Source organism: Rhincodon typus, chromosome 14 (assembly GCF_021869965.1).
Source record: "Rhincodon typus isolate 14 chromosome 14, sRhiTyp1.1, whole genome shotgun sequence".
Lineage (NCBI taxonomy): Eukaryota > Metazoa > Chordata > Chondrichthyes > Orectolobiformes > Rhincodontidae > Rhincodon > Rhincodon typus.
In genome coordinates this window covers 12,955,099-12,974,425 of record NC_063345.1, presented here as the reverse complement: position 1 = coordinate 12,974,425, position 19,327 = coordinate 12,955,099, and the positions used below count along the sequence as shown (strand labels likewise).

At 39.2% G+C, this 19,327-nt stretch overlaps 1 protein-coding gene across 1 annotated transcript in view; it reads left to right on the top strand.

The window, feature by feature from the left end:
• The first annotated feature begins 2,687 nt into the window (after nt 1-2,687).
• Nucleotides 2,688-19,327, top strand: part of mtm1 (myotubularin 1) — a 69,051-nt gene continuing 52,411 nt past the window's right edge. The window contains exons 1-2 of the mRNA XM_048605083.1: nt 2,688-2,800; nt 16,273-16,374. Coding sequence (XP_048461040.1) covers nt 2,699-2,800; nt 16,273-16,374 — 204 coding nt within the window. The 5' untranslated portion in view covers nt 2,688-2,698. The remainder of the gene's footprint in view (nt 2,801-16,272; nt 16,375-19,327) is intronic.

Here is a 19,327-nt window from a genome sequence, read left to right as displayed (position 1 = left end):
ATTCCACTTTTGTCAGCCTTGCAGTTGATATCCTAATGATTGGCCTTGAATGGTCCACCGGAACTCTAAATTGTAAGGCCTTGACGATGTGAATTATTTGCTTTAAATATTAAGAGCTGAAAGGAAGACTCCAGCTTCTTTTTACAAAGATTCCAAATGGATTTCTGTAATGGAAAAAACTTTTCTGCACAAAAATATTTCTTCCTCCCTCCCAATTCTCTCCTCCCACTCCTGAATTCATATTTTTGCACTAAGAACAAACTTAGAGTAGGACGGCAAATAAGAAAAAAGAAAGCAAGATGTTGATCATGAGCGGTATTTCTCATCCTTGTTTGTTTTGATGGTATTTCTCGTGTAAAACCAAAACCACCTGCCAGAATAGTGTGGTGAAAGGCAGCAACTTGAAATAACTACAGTCATGTAGGATGGCACATGAGAAATAAATGGGACCCTGGGCAACTTTATTCACCCGACCTCACCACTATAAATTCTTCAGTCACAAAGGCAGTCCAGCCCTTTTCCTTCCTCCTACCCCTCACAAACTCCAAAGGGCACAAGCCTTCAGATGTGGTATATTTGCCAATCTGAGAAGTGTATGGCCATGAATGTGAAGCTCTGAATCTGAGGTGTAAGGAAAACGGTGAGAATGTCTTCAGCCAACCTATTAACTCAGCGTGAAGATATTGATGGAAATAATCATTTTAGCTCCTGATTGTTAAAGCTCTGCCTCAGGCCTACAGTCTTGTTTCCAATTCCCCTTTTCCCACTCCCCAAGACCACATGATGCACACAAGCTCTCCATTGACTTATTTGCTAGATATACCTTCCAATGTGTTTCTGTACATTGGTTGAAAACCTGGCCAACAATCAATTTAACAGTGCAGGCATAGCTGTAATTGATCTCAAAGCCTGTGTGTTCTTCTCTTAATACTATATCCGATATTCATCCTGCTGCATACTCAGAGTAGCAGGTCCCTTTCTTCCATTCCCCCTCAAATTCACGTGGAACACTCACTACCTACCTCACCTGCCCAACCTAACGAGAAAAAGTAAAAGCAAAATATAGTGGATGCTAGAAATCCTAAACAAACATAGAAAATGCTGGAGAAACTCAGCAGATCTGGTAGCATCTGTGGAAAGAGAAAGATTTAACATTTCAACTCTTTATAACTCCTCTTTAGAATGTTAACATGAAGGTTTAGTTCTGTTTCTGTCTGTACAGATGCTGTCAGACTTGTTGAGTTTCTCCAGCATTTTCTGTGTTTGTTTCTCATCAACCATGCGACTGGCTCCCAACTGGTAGATGATGATTCTGTTTGAGGGGAAAGAAAGGCATATGCAAATCTGGATCAACTCTGATTTTCCTGTTCTCTGTGCATGGTTCAAGAAGTTCTAACTTGCCCTCCTTCACAATTTAAAGGCAGTCAATAGATTATTTTATACAATTAAAAAATGTTACCAACAAAGCCATGAGAGTCCAGGTATGTGAAGTAGAACTTACTTAAACACCATACAAATGATAATCAAATGTGAGAATGTTTAATTTGAGTTTGTTTATCACAGATTATTCCAATTGTATCAATTACACAGGAGACAATGGATTGGACAAGCCAACTCTGAATTTGTGAAATTTCTTTCAGACATCATTTGACAATCTTGTGTTAGGGTAAATACGGGGCTCAATCAGATTGTGTTCTTAGGGACTTGTGATAAAATCTGAATTTTTTTGTTCGGTTTCCATGTACTGGGGCACAAAAGGAGGCAACTATGACCACATGTAGCAAATGTGAACATTGTAAGGAAAGTTATGCTGAGATGGAAGAGAGCAAATCTAGACTAGCCCGAATTCATGTCATAGCACCACTGGTTTATTAGATAATTACCTTAGCATCTTAACTTCAACATATCTATGAAGTTCCCTGCAATTACTTTATCAAAGAGAAGGTTTCAACCTTTTACCTTTTCAGGCCTTAACCCTCTGGTGTGATAGAAGCCATCCTTACTTACAGAAGCACCATTGTATCCCTTCTCACCATGTTTCCTGCTTAAGGTTAGCTAGCATTTGAGTAGTCATGCCTTCTTTTATAAATTTTGCTGATTCCGTTATTTGGTGAGACATGTGCATGAGAGGGAGCTACAATTCCCTCTGGTCCTCTATTTTCCTTGCTTGTAAGTCCCTCAGAAAAAGACTTCCTTGCTCTGCAAAATTTCTACTCCATTGGAGCTGAAAGCTTGCTAAAATTCAGAAATTACTTCATTATAATCTGCTGAAAATTGTCAATGTTAGTGAAGATGAATGCAATAAAAAGGTTTCTTGCATTTCATAGAATCCCTACTTTCTAATCCCTAATTTCTTTCATTATTTCTCAATTTCTGGAATTCTTTAAAAATACCATTTTTTTAATTTTGATGCAGAAATAGGTTGCCACAAGGTTAATAACTTATTAAGGGATGCAGTTAACAAGGCTATATTCCATGACTTTCCTTCCTAACTGTTTTATTTTGATTGAAGTTTTCACACACTCAGATGCCTAATAGCATTCATAATGAGGTCTAATCATATTTGACTAATTTGAAGAGTAGTGAATTTCCAAAAGATTTTAGGTGAAGTTTTGTTGTCTGAGGCAAGTGACATAACTGAATATGTTAAAATTTTAAGCAATTATGTTCTTCTTTTGCTTTTGTACAGGATCCCTCGATGACTCTTGACATCCCTCTGGGAGTGATCAGTCGAGTTGAAAAGATAGGTGGCCAGTCAAGCAGGGGTGAAAATTCCTATGGACTGGAAATCACTTGTAAAGTAAGGCTGTTTGAAAATGAACTCTTGAGAAATTTCTGTATACATCTATCGAGTCTTGGTTGCTAGCAACAAGCAGAGTCATGTTTTCTGGGATTCCTGCTTTCAGTTGATTCCAACTATAGCTTCTCTTGTGCAAAATATAAAAAGATGGCAAGATACTATATATAAAGAGAAAGTTTAAGGGAACTTGTTGCGGCAAATCCGTGAACTGTGTGTGAGACATTAGTCAGTTGGATAGAGGAAGCGTGCATGCTTCGATCTAATGAATGATGAGCTCCCTCTGTTGATGGAATGGATAAATATCCCATTTGGTCACTTGCTGTAAAGGCCAAGATGGTTGGATCCTTGGTGTACATTGCTTAATAACAGAGGTAATGCAGTTGGCAAAACATGCCCAGCTTAGAAAGGGAAAGAATTTTTGGGGTTCCTGTTTCCTGCCTCAAGCAGGTTTGTGTAGGTATCTATGAGTCGATCATTGAAGCAGCCGAAAGGTAGTAATCGAGACTGAAGTTCTTCAGGGTAAATAAATTATATTGAGTCTTGGTAGATGCTGCGGATAATTTTGTCAAAAAGTAGAGATAATAGCTTTGAGATTTCCAGGATATTTGCTTTCAGGGCAAAGGAGAGCTGTGCAGGATGGCATAGAACCTTTCCACACTGCATGCTGACGATGTTTCCCAAGCTAAACCATTTGCCTGCACTTGACCCATAGCGCTCTAAACTTTTTCCATTCATGTACCTGTCCAAATGTCTTTTTAAATGTTGTAACTGTACCTACATCCACCACTTCCTCTGGCAGTTCATTCCACATACGAATCATCCACTGAGTGGAAAAAGTTGCCCCTCAGGACCCTTCTTAAATCTTTCTCCTCTTACTTTTACTTTAAAAATATGCCCCCTGGTTTTGAACTCATCCACCCTAGGGAAAAGACCTTTGCTATTCACCTCGTCTATGCCCCTCATGATTTGATAAACCTCAATAAGATCACCCCCTCAACCCTCCCATGCTCCAGTGAAAAAAGTCCCAGCCTAACCAGCCTCTCCTTATAACTCAAGCCCTCCATTCCCGGCATCTTGGTAAATCTTTTCTGAATCCTCTTTGATTTAATTATATCCTTCATATAGCAGGGTGACCAGAACTGCACAGTACTCCAAAAGTGGCCTCACCAACGTCCTGTACATGACATTCCAACTTCAATATTAATGGACTGAGCAATGAAGGCAAGTGTGCTAAAACACCTTCTTAACCACCATGTCTACATGTGACACAACTTTCAAAAAACTATGTACCTGAACCCCTAGGTCTCTGTTCAATAACACTACCCAGGGCCCTACCATTAATTCTATAAAGTCCTGTCCTTGCTCATTTACCAAAATGCAATACCTCACATTTATCCAAATTAAACTCCATCTGCCACTCCCCAGCCCATTGACCCGATTGATCAAGATCCCTTCGTAATCTTAGATGACCTTGTTCACTGTCAACTGTACCACCAATTTTGGTGTCATCCGCAAACTTACTAATCATGCCTCTTAAATTCGCATTGAAATCGTTTATATAAATGACAAACAACAGCGGACCCAGCACTGAACCCTGCAGACCACCGCTGATCACAGGCCTCCAGTCCAAAAAAACAACCCTCCACCGTCACTCTCTTGCATCCTACCGGCTAGCCAATTTTGTATCCAATTAGTAAACTCTCCCTGAATCCCATGCAATCTAACTTAATTATTTAGTCTAGCATGTGGAACCTTGTCAAAGGTTTATTAAAGTTTGTGTAGACAACGTCTACCACTCTGCCCTCATCAATCTTTTTGGTTATTTCCTCAAAAAACTCAAGTTTGTGAGACACGATTTCCCACACACAAAGCCATACTGACTATCCCTAAACAGTCCTTGCCTCTCCAAATGCATGTAAATCCTATCTCTCAGAATCCCTTCAGCAACTTACCCACCGCTGGTGTCAGACTGTCAGGTCTATAGTTCCCAGGCTTCTCCTTACAGCCTTTCTTAAATAAACATAGAACATAGAACATTACAGCGCAGTACAGGCCCTTCGGCCCTCGATGTTGCGCCGACCTGTGAAACCAATCTGAAGCCCATCTAACCTAAACTATTCCATTATCATCCATATGTTTATCCAATGACCATTTAAATGCCCTTAAAGTGGGCGAGTCTACTATTTTTGCAGGCAGGGCATTCCACGCCCTTGCTACTCTCTGAGTAAAGAACCTACCTCTGACATCTGTCCTATATCTATCACCCCTCAATTTAAAGCTATGTCCCCTCATGCTAGCCATCACCATCCGAGGAAAAAGGCTCCCACTGTCCACCCTATCTAATCCTCTGATGATCTTGTATGTCTCTATCAAGTCACCTCTTAACCTTCTTCTCTCTAACGCAACATTTGCCACTCTCCAGTCCTCCAGCACCTCAGCCGTGGCTGGAGATGATAAAAATATCTCTGCTAGGGGACCCGCAATTTCTTCCCTAACTTCCCATGACTTTCTGGAATACACTTGATCAGGTCTGGAGATCTATCCACCTTTGTTTTTTTAAGGCCTTCAGCACCACCTTTTCAATAATGTGGATAATAAATATCAAAAATAGGGCCTTATTCTCGCTCGAGTTGCTCTTTTGCTTATAATGTACTAGAATCTCTTTGGATTGTCCTAATCTTATCTGCCAAGGCTATCTCCTATCCCCTTTCTGCCCTCCTGATTTCCCTCTTCAGAATGCCTCTACTCCCCTTTATACTCCGCAAGAGATTCACTTGATCCCAGTTTGTCTATACTCCCCAATGCTCCTCTGCTCCTCTGCCACTTATTATCTTCTCCCTGCCCTCTGCTCTAACCATCTAGCAGGAGACATCCAACCCAGCAAACAGACTGTCGCAGCTGCCTAGTAAATGTAGTGAAATGTTAAAATGAGATCCTGCCATTAAACTTTGTAGGATGTCTGCATTTTACTTATTCCTGTGTTTCCAAGCCTCAATGTTCCCCAAATCCACATAAATATCAGAGCCGTAATTTTCATAGAACCATAGAATTTTACGGTACAGAAGGAGGCCATTTGATCCTTTGTACCTGTACTGGCTCCCAAAAGAGCTATGCAGTTAGTCCCATTCTCCAGCCTCATCTGTGTAGTCCTCCTAAATTTATCACTTTCAAATGTCTATCCAACACTCTTGTAAACACACCTGTAGAATCAGCCTCCACCACTTTCCCAGGGAGGGTATTCCAAATCATAACAACTCTGAGTAAAGACATTTCTCTTTATCTCACTCCTAACTCTTGCTGACAGTCTTGAAATTCTGAACTCTAGTTGCTGACATACCTTGTGATGTCAGATATTGAATGCAAATTTATAAATGGCAAAACCTATTTTTAAAAAAAAAACTTCTTTTAAAAGAGGAGCAGTGAATATCTCTGGCTGATCACCCATTTTGCAAATCTCAAAGCTATAGTTTTGGCTTCTATTAATTTCAAAAGCATTCCAATCTTAACACTAGGATAGCCGCTGTAAAAGCGTAAAACAAAGTTGAACCGAGTTAAAGGAGGATTGCAGGAGAAGAGTAGTCTTGTTTAGCAAACTTGTTATATAAGCTCTTAGTGACAGTTTATATTGGACTCTAAAGAGCAATAGGGAATGCTGAATGGTTCTTACTGTGTACAGTATGTTTTTAGAGGACTTGTGAAGTTGCCACACCATGGAGAGACTGCCTTCTGTTCATTTCAACTGGAATCAACATGTTCTTAATTGGCTGTAGATAAATTGTAAATAATTTCACTTGATTTTAGTGGTAGATCCTGGAGAGAAACGGCTCACCTTCTTTTCACACTTTTTAAAAGTTATAAGTAAATGTATCCTAAAACTCAAGTTTACAAATGAGTAGAAAACAAGATGCAAGAAAACAGAACAGCATGCAATTTCAGCAGTCTGGTTTGTATCTCCTGGGACTATCCTCACTTAACATCTGTGTGCTTAGAGTTGAAAATAGCTTTTTTTTTCCCCAATATGCTGGACTGGTAAGTGTGCAGTCTCATCTGTGGCAAACTAAGGTATCTTTTGCAGTCAGTGGTCCTGGGAAATATTGGTTCATAGCAAATTGAGTTAATCTTTTGTATATATCAAACAGATTCTTGCTGTGAAGTTCAACTAAGTTCAAAGTTATGCCAAGAATTTAATTTACATTGAAGAGACTGTGTCTACATTTGCTTGCAGTGTATCAGTTGACTGAACTGCAGTCTTTATAGTGCAGCTGTGTTTTTCTTAAAAACCTTAAAAAATAGTGTTCTACATGAATAAATATTGTGTTTTTCCCAAAGAGATCACACACAGGCCATTTAACGTCCCATTACATCTGTTGCCAGATAGTAGTGTCCTGTCGAAATCTGTTTGCATTTCATTGAAATGCCTTAATTTCTCCTTTGACATGTCAGTGCAAATTATTCACACAGATTAACAATAGCTGTGTAATACAGATAAATGACTTGTAATGAGCTGCTTTGAAATATTTTGCAGTGGAAGCCATACCAACTGATTTATTATTTCATGCGAATTTTCAGTGATGCATTTGAACATTGAATATAATTTAGAAGTTGTTATCAAATTGCATAAACCTTTTTGCTTTATTAAACTGACAACCAAGCATTTATTTCTTATTTTTCTGCCAATTGTCTTCCTTGTCTTCTTTTCCTAAGTGATTTGAGTCTTTGCAGATCTACAGATCATTTGGCAGTAGTTGTCCTCTATTCTTCATACCAAGTGTTATTAATGTGTGAGCCTTGGCACACTGGCATGTGCTGACCTCGATCATGTCCTCACAAGATATCTTCCAGCAGAAGGGTCAGAACAAGGATCAATAGTTGGGCATGACCATATTATCCTGCCTTACCCAGTAGTCTTGCAGTATCCTGGTTAACATCAGCTGTGAGAGGTGGTGGCATAGTGGTAAAGTCACTGGACAAGGAATCCAAAACAAAAACAGAACTTGCTGGGGAAACTCAAAGGTCTTGCAATACCTATGTAGTGGGAAGAGCTAATGTTTTGAGACCAGTAATCTTTCTTCAGAAATGATAGCATGTAGGAAATTGTGTTTATTGTGATGACAGGAGGTCCCACCACACCTCACCCCATCACTTTCCATGGGCTTTCAATGGGTTTTTCCAACAAAAATTCCAGTCCACCAACTGTTTAGAATGTACAACAGCCTCTCTAGAACGCTTGGGCCCAGTTCAAGAGCTCCAGTAAATGTGTAGCTCCTTAACAATAATAAGCTGGAACTTTTTTCACTGAAGCATGGGAGGTTGAGGTTTATAAAATCATGAGGGGTGTAGATAAAGTGAATAGCAAAGGTCTTTTCCCTAGGGTTAGGGAGTTCAAAACTAGAGTGCACAATTTTAAGGTGGATGAGATCAGAAATCACATGATACCAGTCATGTGATAGTCCAACAGGTTATTTCAAACCACAGGCTTTTGGAGCCTCAGTCCTCCTTCAGGTGTTAATGAGAAAGGTAGTATCAGACACAGAATTTATCAGTAAAAGATCAAAGGTTCACACCATTAATGAAGATGTACTAAACAAACCTAAGATGCTGTTAAAGCTTTAATCATTAAAGGGGAGAGGAGAAAGATTTAAAAGGAACCTGAGGGGCACCTTTTTCACTGAGGGTGGTTCATATTTGGAATGAACTGCCAAAGGAAGTGGTAGATTCAAGTACAATTACAATTGGACACGTACATGAATGGAAAAGATTTGGAGAAATATGGGCCAATAGCAGACAAATGTAACTGGTTTAATTTGGCAAACTTGGTTGGCACGGACGAGTTGGACTGAAGAGTTCTGTGCTGTATGACTCTGACGTTATGACTCTATAATAACGACTTTACAGAATCTTTGTTGCAAGATAACCAAACTTTGAAACTAGGTATTCCGGGTTACTGTACTTGACATTTTGATAAGGCAGACAGAATGGAAAAGACTGAATGTTCCTGATAATGGGACAAATGATCTTATCTAAGAAGTCAAGGAAGTAAAATCATTTGAAGACTGGAGACTAGCAAATGTTGTCCCCTTGTTCAAGAAGGGGAGTAGAGACAACCCTGGTAATTATAGGCCTTATTTCGGTTGTGGGTAAAGTGTTGGAAAGGATTATAAGAGATAGGATTTATAATCATCTAGAAAAGAATAATTTGATTAGGGATAGTCAACATGGTTTTGTGAAGGGTAGGTCGTGCCTCACAAACCTTATTGAGTTCTTTGAGAAGGTGACCAACAGGTAGATGAGGGTAAAGCAGTTGATGTGGTGTATATGGATTTCAGTAAAGCGTTTGATAAGGTTCCCCATGGTAGGCTGTTGCAGAAAATACGGAGGCATGGGATTGAGGGTGATTTAGCGGTTTGGATCAGAAATTGGCTAGCTGTAAGAAGACAGAGGGTGGTGGTCGATGGGAAATGTTCATCCTGGAGTTCAATTACTAGTGGTGTACCTCAAGGATCTGTTTTGGGGCCACTGCTGTTTCATTTTTATAAATGACCTGGATGAGGGCGTAGAAGGATGGGTTAGTAAATTTGCGGATGACACCAAAGTCGGTGGAGTTGTGGATAGTGCGGAAGGATGTTGCAGGTTACAGAGGGACATAGATAAGCTGCAGAGCTGGGCTGAGAGGTAGCAAATAGAGTTTAATGCGGAAAAGTGTGAGGTGATTCACTTTGGAAGGAGTAACAGGAATACAGAGTACTGGGCTAATGGAAAGATTCTTGGTAGTGTGGATGAGCGGAGAGATCTCGGTGTCCATGTGCATAGATCCCTGAAAGTTGCCACCCAGGTTGATAGCGTTGTTAAGAAGGCGTACGGTGTGTTAGGTTTTATTGGTAGAGGGATTGAGTTTCGGAGCCATGAGGTCATGTTGCAGCTGTACAAAACTCTGGTGCGGCCGCATTTGGAGTATTGCGTACAGTCCTGGTCACTGCATTATAGGAAGGATGTGGAAGCATTGGAAAGCGTGCAGAGGAGGTTTACCAGGATGTTGCCTGGTATGGAGGGAAGGTCTTATGAGGAAAGGCTGAGGGACTTGAGGCTGTTTTCGTTAGAGAGAAGAAGGTTAAGAGGTGACTTAATAGAGACAAACAAGATGATCAGAGGATTAGATAGGGTGGACAGTGGGAGCCTTTTTCCTCGGATGGTGATGGCTAGCACGAGGGGACATAACTTTAAATTGAGGGGTGATAGATATAGGACGGATGTCAGAGGTAGGTTCTTTACTCAGAGAGTAGTAAGGGCGTGGAATGCCCTGCCTGCAAAAGTAGTAGATTCGCCAACTTTAAGGGCATTTAAATGGTCATTGGATAAACATATGGATGATAATGGAATAGTTTAGGTTAGACGGGCTTCAGATTGGTTTCACAGGTTGGCACAACATCGAGGGCCGAAGGGCCTGTACTGCGCTGTTATGTTCTATGTTCTATTATGGATAGCAATAAGGAATAGGGGCAGAATACACTTGTGGGAGAAATTTACAGACTCCCTTACCCTACTGATAGCATTGGACAAAGTATTGATTAGTAGTGAGTTGGAGTTTGTAACAAAGGATTGTGGAGCATTTTATTTATATAAACTGGACATGACAGTGACACAAGTAATCTGGAGGATGCTTGAGACAAACTTGGAACAGTATGTTGTGGAGTCAGCCAGGGGTAGGGCTGTGTTAAATCTCATATTCAGTAGTGAGGTATGATTAGCTAATAATCCCATAGTGTAGGATCCTAGGGGACAGGGTGATTCTAACATGATGGAATTTCATTTTGTTTGAGAGTGACACATGTTTGTCTAAAACTAGCATCTTAAATTTAAATGAATCTAATAGCATAGCTATGAGGGACGAGTTGGATAAAGTTGGTCAGGAAAATAAAATAACAAAGCTACTGTGAAAAGCAATGGTAAGTAATGAAGGAAATCATTTAAAGTTCACAACAGAAATATGTTCCATTGAGTAACAAAATCCTCACATGCAAAGTGATCTATTTGAAGCTAACTGAAGATTTTAATGGTAGTATTAGATTAAAAGAAGATGCTTAGAATGTTGCAATGAATGATAGTAAACCTAAGATGTAGGAGAATTTTAGAAACTGAGAGAGGTCAACCAAAAGTTGTTGAGAAGGGGAAAATAGAATGAGAATAAGCTAGCTAGAAATATGAAAACAGATTGAGTTTCTGCTAATGCATATGAAGGGCAAGAGTAGCCATGTAAAAGTTGGCCTATTGGAGGTTAAGACAGGGGAAGAAGGAAATGATAATGCACTAAATAAATACTTTGTGTTTGTCTTCACAGTAGAAGATGCACAAAGTATGCCAAAAATAATACAGAACGAAGGGACCAATTAAAAACTGAGAAACTTAACTACTAATTATTTTTGAGAAAAATTGCTGGCGAAACCAATAGGGACTAAAAATCTCATAGATCTGATGCCTGCACCTTAGGGTTCGAAAAAGGTGGCTGCAGAGATTAATTGTTCCATTGGTTATGACCTTTCAAAATTTCTTAAATTCTGCAGCAATCCCAGTAATCATAAGATACAGGAGCAGAATTAGGCCATTTGGCCCATTGAGTCTGCTCTGTCATTCAATCATGGCTGATGTGTTTCTCACCCCATTTCCTGCCTTCTTCTTGTAATCCTTGTTCCCCTTACTAATCAAGATCTATCTATCCCTGTCTTAAATGTACTCTAATGACTTGACTTCCACAGCCATCTGCAGCAATGAGTTCCACAGATTCACCATCCTTTTGAATCCTAAAGTAATTCCTCCTCATCTCCGTTCTAGTGGGTCGTACCTTCACTCTGAGGCTGTGCTCTCGGGTCCTGGTCTTTGCTACTAGTGGAAACATCTTCTCCATGTGCACTCTATCCAGGCCTCTCAGTATTCTCAGTAACAAATGTAATAGTGCTTAAGCGGAAAGGAGAGAGAGAGAGAGAGAGAGAGAGAGCGAACGATTGACCTGACAACTAAGATATTGCAGTTACAAAAATCATAGTATGATCAGACCAAGTCAACATGGTTTTGAGAAAGGCAAATCATGTTTGGCAAATTTATACCACTTTTTGATAATGTAATCGGCAAGGTAAATAAAGAGGAACCAGTAGAAGAAATGCACTTGGATTTTCAAAAGATACTCAAAAAGATGCAAGAATTGTTACATAAACTAAGTGCTCATAGGCTGGGTAATATATTTGCATGGATAAAAGATAGAATAATGGGCAGGAAGCAGAGTGTAGGGATAAATGGGACGTTTTTAAGTTGGTCTGTAACTAGTAGGCTGGTGTAAGGGTCAGTGCAGGAGTATAGGCTAATTGCAGATAGTTTGGTAAAGAGATTAAGAATAATATATCCATGTTTTCTACTAATTTAAAGCTAAGTGAGAAAGTAAACAGTAAGAGACACTTTACAGTTATGTAGAGCTTTGAGACCACAACTATGTACAGTTTTGGTGTCTCTATTTTAGGGAGGAATTAGTTGCTTTGGATTCAGTATTATGAATGTTGTGTGGCTTGATTCCAGGAATGATTTGAGGCTGGGTAAATTGGGTCTATACTCCCTGGTTTAAGGAGAACGAGAGGTGATCTCATTGAAGGACACAGTTACTGAGTAAATACTGAGAGGTTGTCTCCTCTGACTGGGGAATCTAGAACACAGGGACATAGTCCTAGAAGAAACCTTTTCTCTGATTGATATGAATATTTAAAATGCTCTGCCACAAAGTTATGGATGCTTCATTATTATCTATATTGAAGATTGTGATAGATGTTTGGTTTTCAGGGATTTGAGGATTTTGGGGAGTGGGCAAGAAAGTGAGGTCACATAGAAGATCAAGTGGAGATAGGAAGAACTGCAGATCCTGGAGTCAGAGTCAACACAGCGTGGAGCTGGAGGAATACAGCAGGCCAGGCAGCAACAGAGGAGTAGGAAAGTCGACGTTTTGGGTCGGGACCCAAAAAGTCAACTTTCCTACTCCTCTGATACTGCCTGACCTGCTGTGTTCCTCCAGCTCCACATTGTGTTGATTGAAGCTCAAGTGACGGTTTTGCCTTCAGCAGGATATCTTTCCCCGATGTTCCCTCATAACATAAACTTGGCCGTGCATATCGAAAGATCCAACGGACGTTTATTACAGCTGTAACTAATATGTGCAAATATTGCATTCATGGTGTCTGGGCTGATGTTAAACTATTTGAATACAAAGAGTAACATGCTTCCATTGGTGTGCCATGCTTCAGGTGGCCTGAATTAAGATGGAAGGTGGAGAGCTTTACACACTCAGGTCACATCATGTGATAGTCATGATAACATGAGTTTGTGTCTTAAAGGTTTACTGACCTACAAACTGTAAAACAGCACAATGTCAGCAGTTATTTTGTTGAATGGCAAATGTGGGAGCAATGTGGTCTACCTTGCTCCTGTTCTTATATTTTTTCTTCTCTACTTCTGTGTTCTTAAAGATTTGATTTATTGTCACGTGTACCTGAGTACTGTGAAAAAATTTGCTTGCGAGCAGATCATAGTAAGCAAGGGCGTACAGATCATCGGGTGAAAAATCTCGGACAGAGTAAGGCATACAGGTTACACCAAACAGGATGTGCGTGAGGCAAGTTCAACATTAACAAGATCAGCATTATTTGAAGTTAGACAGTCCATTTATCAGTCTAATAACAGCATATAACAGTCTAATATCTAAAAACAAATGGTAGATGAGTTATTATATGGGAAATGAGAGGTTATGGGGGGATATTGGCATAATAGTAATATTACTGCATCAGTAATCCAGGGCCCAGGTGAATGCACTGGGGACGGGTTCAAAACCGGCCCTAACATCTGGTGGAATTTAAATTCAGTTAATAAATCTTGAATTCAATTATAGAATCCCTACAATGTGGAACCAGGCCCTTTGGCCCAACAAGTCCACACCGACCCTTGGAGCATCCCATTCAGATCCATCCCCCTATAACCCACCTAAGCTACAAATCTCTGGACAGTATGGGCAATTTAGCATGGCCAATCCATCTAACCTGCACATCTTTGGACTGTGGGAGGAAACTGGAGTACCCGGAGGAAACCCACGCAGACATGGGGAGAATTGAAGCTAGTTTCAGAAACGGCACTACAAGACTATAATCAATTGTCATAAAAACTCACCTGGTTCACTCATATCCCTCAGGGAAAGACTTCAGCTGTCCTTTCCTGGTCTGACCTGCATGAGACTCTAGATCCCGCAGCAATATGTTGACTTTTAACTAATCTCTGAAATGGCCTATAAGTTATTCAGTTCAAGGGCAGTTAGAGATGGGCAGCCTTTTAACAATCAACCCATCAAACAATAAAGAAAGCTTTAGTAGGAAGAGTTGAAATTGAGGACTTTGTTTTTTAATAATCCAAATCATTTAAATGTTAATGTTCAGGAAGATTTAGGTAACCTTGTACAAAATCATAATTAGAATACAGATATAGTAAGCAATTTGGAAGGTAAATGGTATCTTAACCTTCATTGCAGAGGCATTGGAGCACAAGAGTAAATAACTCTTGCTACAACTGTACAGAGCTTTGGTGAGACTGTGTGCTTGACTGCAATTTGGGCTTCCTTTTCTATACAAGGATATTGCTAACTTGGAGAAAGATTGAACCCTGTGATGAGAGGGTTGCTGTATAATGAGAGGTGGGGTAGAGTATATGGGCTCCAGAATTGAAAAAAGTGATGGGTGATCTCACTGAAATTTTAAGATTCTGAGAGCCTTGATGGGGTAAATGCTGTGAGGTTTTTTCCCTTGGCTAAAGAACCAGGGACTAGTTTTCTGGGTGAGATCATTTATGATTAAACTGAGGAGAAATTTCTTTATTTGAAAAATTGTGAACTTTTTGAATTCTCAGACTTCTAGAGTAATAACTTATTAAGTATGTGCCGGACTGGAATATACTTTTGGACTCCAGGGGAATTAAGGAAAATGGGAAAGTGTGAGGGAGACCAATTAATGACTACTTCAGGGCCTCATTCCGCTACTACCAGTATTTTAACTGTAGCCCTGTAAGACCAATTCTTTGTGGAACCCAACATTTTTAGCTGCATTGTCCAGTGTCAGGGAGAGTAGGTGAGATGAGAGAGAGAAAAGATTTCTGAGAATGGTTACTGTAATGGGGGTTTCAGTTCACGTGGATAGATTGTCAAAGATGTGTTTGCTCTTGAGAAGGTTTGCTAGAGGTCCTCAAGATCACAAGGGGTCTAGGTGGATTAAACTATGGTGAAACTATTCCCATTTACGACGGATTATAAAACATAGGGCAACAATTTCAGGAGATTGGTCAAAGAACCAGGGGTAATATGAAGAAACTTTTTTTAAATGGCGTATGATTATGGTATGGAGAATGAGGCAGTTAACATTTAATGGAAGCAGTTACAAAGGGGGTTTACAAAAATTAGATATACAATTAAAGAGTAAACAATTGTAGAATTATGGTGAAAGGGCAGGGGAGTCAGATTAACTGAATTGCTCCTGCTAATGTTGGCAAGAACGTGGCATGACCACCTTCTATGCTGCAATCATTTTCCAAATCATTGATTTAACGTAACAAAATATCCCTGCTTCACTAGGTTGTTCTGAAATAGTCGAACATTGGATCATGTTAGGAGTTATTGGAGCAGATAGCCAATTACTTAAACAGTCTTAAACAGTCTGATGTGCCAATTCTTATTTTCCCCTTGTTTTTACTTGTTTACTAATTCGCTAAATTCGGCTGTAAAGCAATCTGGTATCTTTTGGCAGAATTTCAACACCCCAGAAGTCTTGCTGGGGTTGGATTAGTGAGATACTGAAGCATTTTGTCCACAACCCGCCTTTCGATGTAAGAAGATCACAAAATCAGAAGTGTTACAGTGCAAGAGGAGGCCATTCAGCTCATTGTGTCTGCACTGGCTCTCCAAATACGTATGCAAATAACAATGCAGCCTCTCTTGTTGGTAAATGAACACCAATTTTATAGGAGGAATCCTGGACATATTTTAAGAATTCAGTTTGTTAGCTCTAATTGATTGGGTGGTGGAGAAATTAATGATTAGGTAATTAAAATCCCATTTAACAGTCATTTTGATCCTACTGAACTCCCTGATCTGTCTACAGATTTCCTCTTCCATTTCCTTTCCACAATTAGGCATTCTGTTGTGTAATCCTACTAAATAACAGTCATTGTATTTATTACTCGATTTCTAGCCATATGTTATCCGATACTTGTTATGTGTGGTCTAATATGGGACAAAAGTTATGGGATTTTTTTGTTTTGCAAATCTATGTTTCAACCCTTGAAAAGTAACTTGTATGTATCTTTACAACTTTCAAGAGCAGGACGGAATAAGTAATGTTGTTCTATCACCAATGAAAAGGGTCTTGTGTACCTATTGCATACTCAGCTACTTTTTATTTTTACAGGATATGCGCAACCTGAGGTTTGCACTTAAACAGGAAGGTCGCAGCAGAAAATCCATGTTTGAAAGTCTTACAAAACATGCATTTCCTATTTCAAGTGGTTTGGTAAGGAATTCTATTGTTAATCCACCCAGTCAATAAATAAATCGTAAGACCGTGCCAGACTGAATATAGTTACCCTATATGAACTAGTTCCATTTGCTAAAAGTTAAGACCTGAAATTGAAGCCCCTAATTGCAATATTTTCCACAGCACTGTTGAAGGGAATCTTCTGTCGAGTTTCTGTTGATATAAAATTTCAAAACTACTTATCCATGCTTTTTGCATATATAATTTTGTATTTGATAAATTCAAAGTTTTTTTTGTTTGCGAGGCTGACTTATCTTTTACTTCAGACGTTCTCCACTCCATGGAAGCATCAACAAAAAAAAAGCCAAAAACTTTGTTCCCTCATTATGAGAAATTGAATTTGACCTCCTTGTCATCCTCTGTTTAAATTGATATCTTTACTAATTAAATTGATACAATTATGAACTAGATTTCTGGAGAAGGAGGTGGGTTCATTTTGTCACTAAAGGCTCAACTCCCTGTGTACACCTCTCAAGCAGATTTCATGCAGGTAATTAGCACAATTGTTTGAGAATGGTTGTGTTTAAATTTTGAAGCATCTCCATAAAGTGATTGGCCTTGTTAGCAGTAGAATCATCAATATCATGCTTCCCAATTTATCTAGGTTAATGGGATTTTCTGAAAAGCATCTTTTTATTTACTTCCTAGCACAATCATGGTTTCATACAGGCTGAAAATACATTTTAGAAAATAAAGCAAAGGTGTTCCTTACTTATTCTAACCATTAATACTGATATATAGAGTAGTAAACATTAAATATTGATTTATCCAAGTTCCTGTGTGAGGGAACCTATAAAGAGCATATAGAAGTGGTAAGTACTTTTTGACAAAAAAAACTTTGTAAATGAGCTAGTCTGGGAAGTTGGGAAAAATCAATGAAAAGAGAATGTGTAACATTAATCCCCAAGTAGGATCTAAATTAAGTACTAATGAGAAGGTTAAATTGGTATATCTTATGTGAACCCCTGACCTATATTGGTTTCATTTTAATAACTAATTTACAAACAGTTTATCCTGTTATGCTGTTAAAAGTTAAAATGTGAATTTACATCCTCTTTTTCTGCTCATTGCTTTGATCTTTAAAACTTACATTGCCTAATCTCATTCTAAATGTTTTGTCACAGTAAAAGAATGGAGACAAAGTTGTTCATCAGTTTTCTAGTTGTTAACTTGAATGATCTCTGTAAAAACTTGGAAGTGAGATACCTTTTTGATCAGTATCTGTGTGTGGAAGAAGAAATAACATTTTAATAAACGTTGCCATAGACTGGTGATGTTATATCTTAGAAGTGTGTCTGTGGCCATCTGTATCCTAACAAATGAATTTTAAGATTCTTCCCAACCTCTCCCTGTCCCACTTCAGTGAACTCATTGGCTATACCTGTGTTTAACCTCTACTCTGAGCTGGTGACTTGCTTTTTAACTATTATATCTATCTGTTGGAAATGCTTTCTCCAAATTTCTCCCTCATGCTTTCTTTGCAGACTGAAACAAAATCCTTCCAGCATACTTTTGATTCTGACCCTAACTGTTTTCCTTGCTTTTAAATTTTTCTCACCCTTTTTGTTCTTTTTTACAAAACCTTTTTCACTTTTTTGTGAAGTAATGCAAGGGATGGAAATTACTGATTGTTTAACTTATGATTGGTTTATATTTTGCATGGAAAATTGAAGACATACGTTCTTCATTTATGTTTGAAAATGAGAAGAGCAAGGGCCTAACATTCTATGCGTACATCTGTTTATTGAGATTACTTATTCAGCAATGTCAGAACAGCAGTTTTTTTTGCATTTTTAAGAAATTAGGTTATGCATGAAACTTGCGATGAAAATCCAAGTGAGGCATAAAGTAAATGGATTCAGTAATACAGCTTTTATTAACCTCTTATAGACAGGTTCTGAATAATGAATGGAATGTGAACATAGGAGGCATGGCTGGTAAGTTTGCAGATGACACCAAAATTGGTGGTGTAGTGGATAGCCAAGAAGGTAACCTCGGATTACAATGGGACATTGATCAGGTGGGCCGGTGGGCTGAGGATTGGTAGATGGAGTTTACTTTAGATAAACGTGAGGTGCTTCATTTTGGAAAGGCAAATCAGGCCAGGACTTATACGCTTAATGATAAGGTCCTGGAGAGTGTTGCTGAACCAATAGACCTTGGGTTGCAAGTTCATAGTTCCTTGAAAGTAGAGTCCCAGGTAGACCGGAAAGTGAAGGTGTTTGGTAAGCTCACCTTTATTGGTCAGTGCATTGAATACGGGAATTGGGAGGTCATGTTGCGGCTGTACAGGACATCAGTTAGGTCACTTTTGGATTACTGCATTCAGTTCTGGTCTCCCTGCTATAAGAAGGATGATGTGAGACTTGAAAGAGTTCAGAAAAGATGTACAAGGATGTTACCAGGGTTGGAGGGTTTGTGTATAGGGAAAAGCTGAATAGACTGGGGCTATTTTCCCTAGAGTGTCAGAGGCTCAGGAGTGACCTTATAGAGGTTTACAAAATTGAGAGAGATTTAGGGTGAATAACCAATATCTTTTTCCCCAGGGTAGGGGAGTCCAAAACTAGAGGGCGTGGGTTTAAGGTGAGGGGGAAAGATTTAAAAGGGACCTAAGGGGCAACTCTCTTACACAGCGCATGGTGTGTGTATAGAATGAGCTGCCAGAAGAAATGGTGGAGCCTGGTACAATTACAACATTTAAGAGGCATCTAGATGTGTATATGAATAAGAAGGGTTTAGAGGGATATGGGCCAAATGCTGGCAAATGGGACTAGATTAATTGAGGATATCTGATTGCCATGAATGAGTTGGACCAAGGAGTCTGTTTTCATGCTGTACAACCCTATGACTATATGGTGGTCTTATTTCAGCTTGAATGCTGTAAAACAGGCTATGATTTTATTATTGTATCCAAAGCACAGTTAATTAT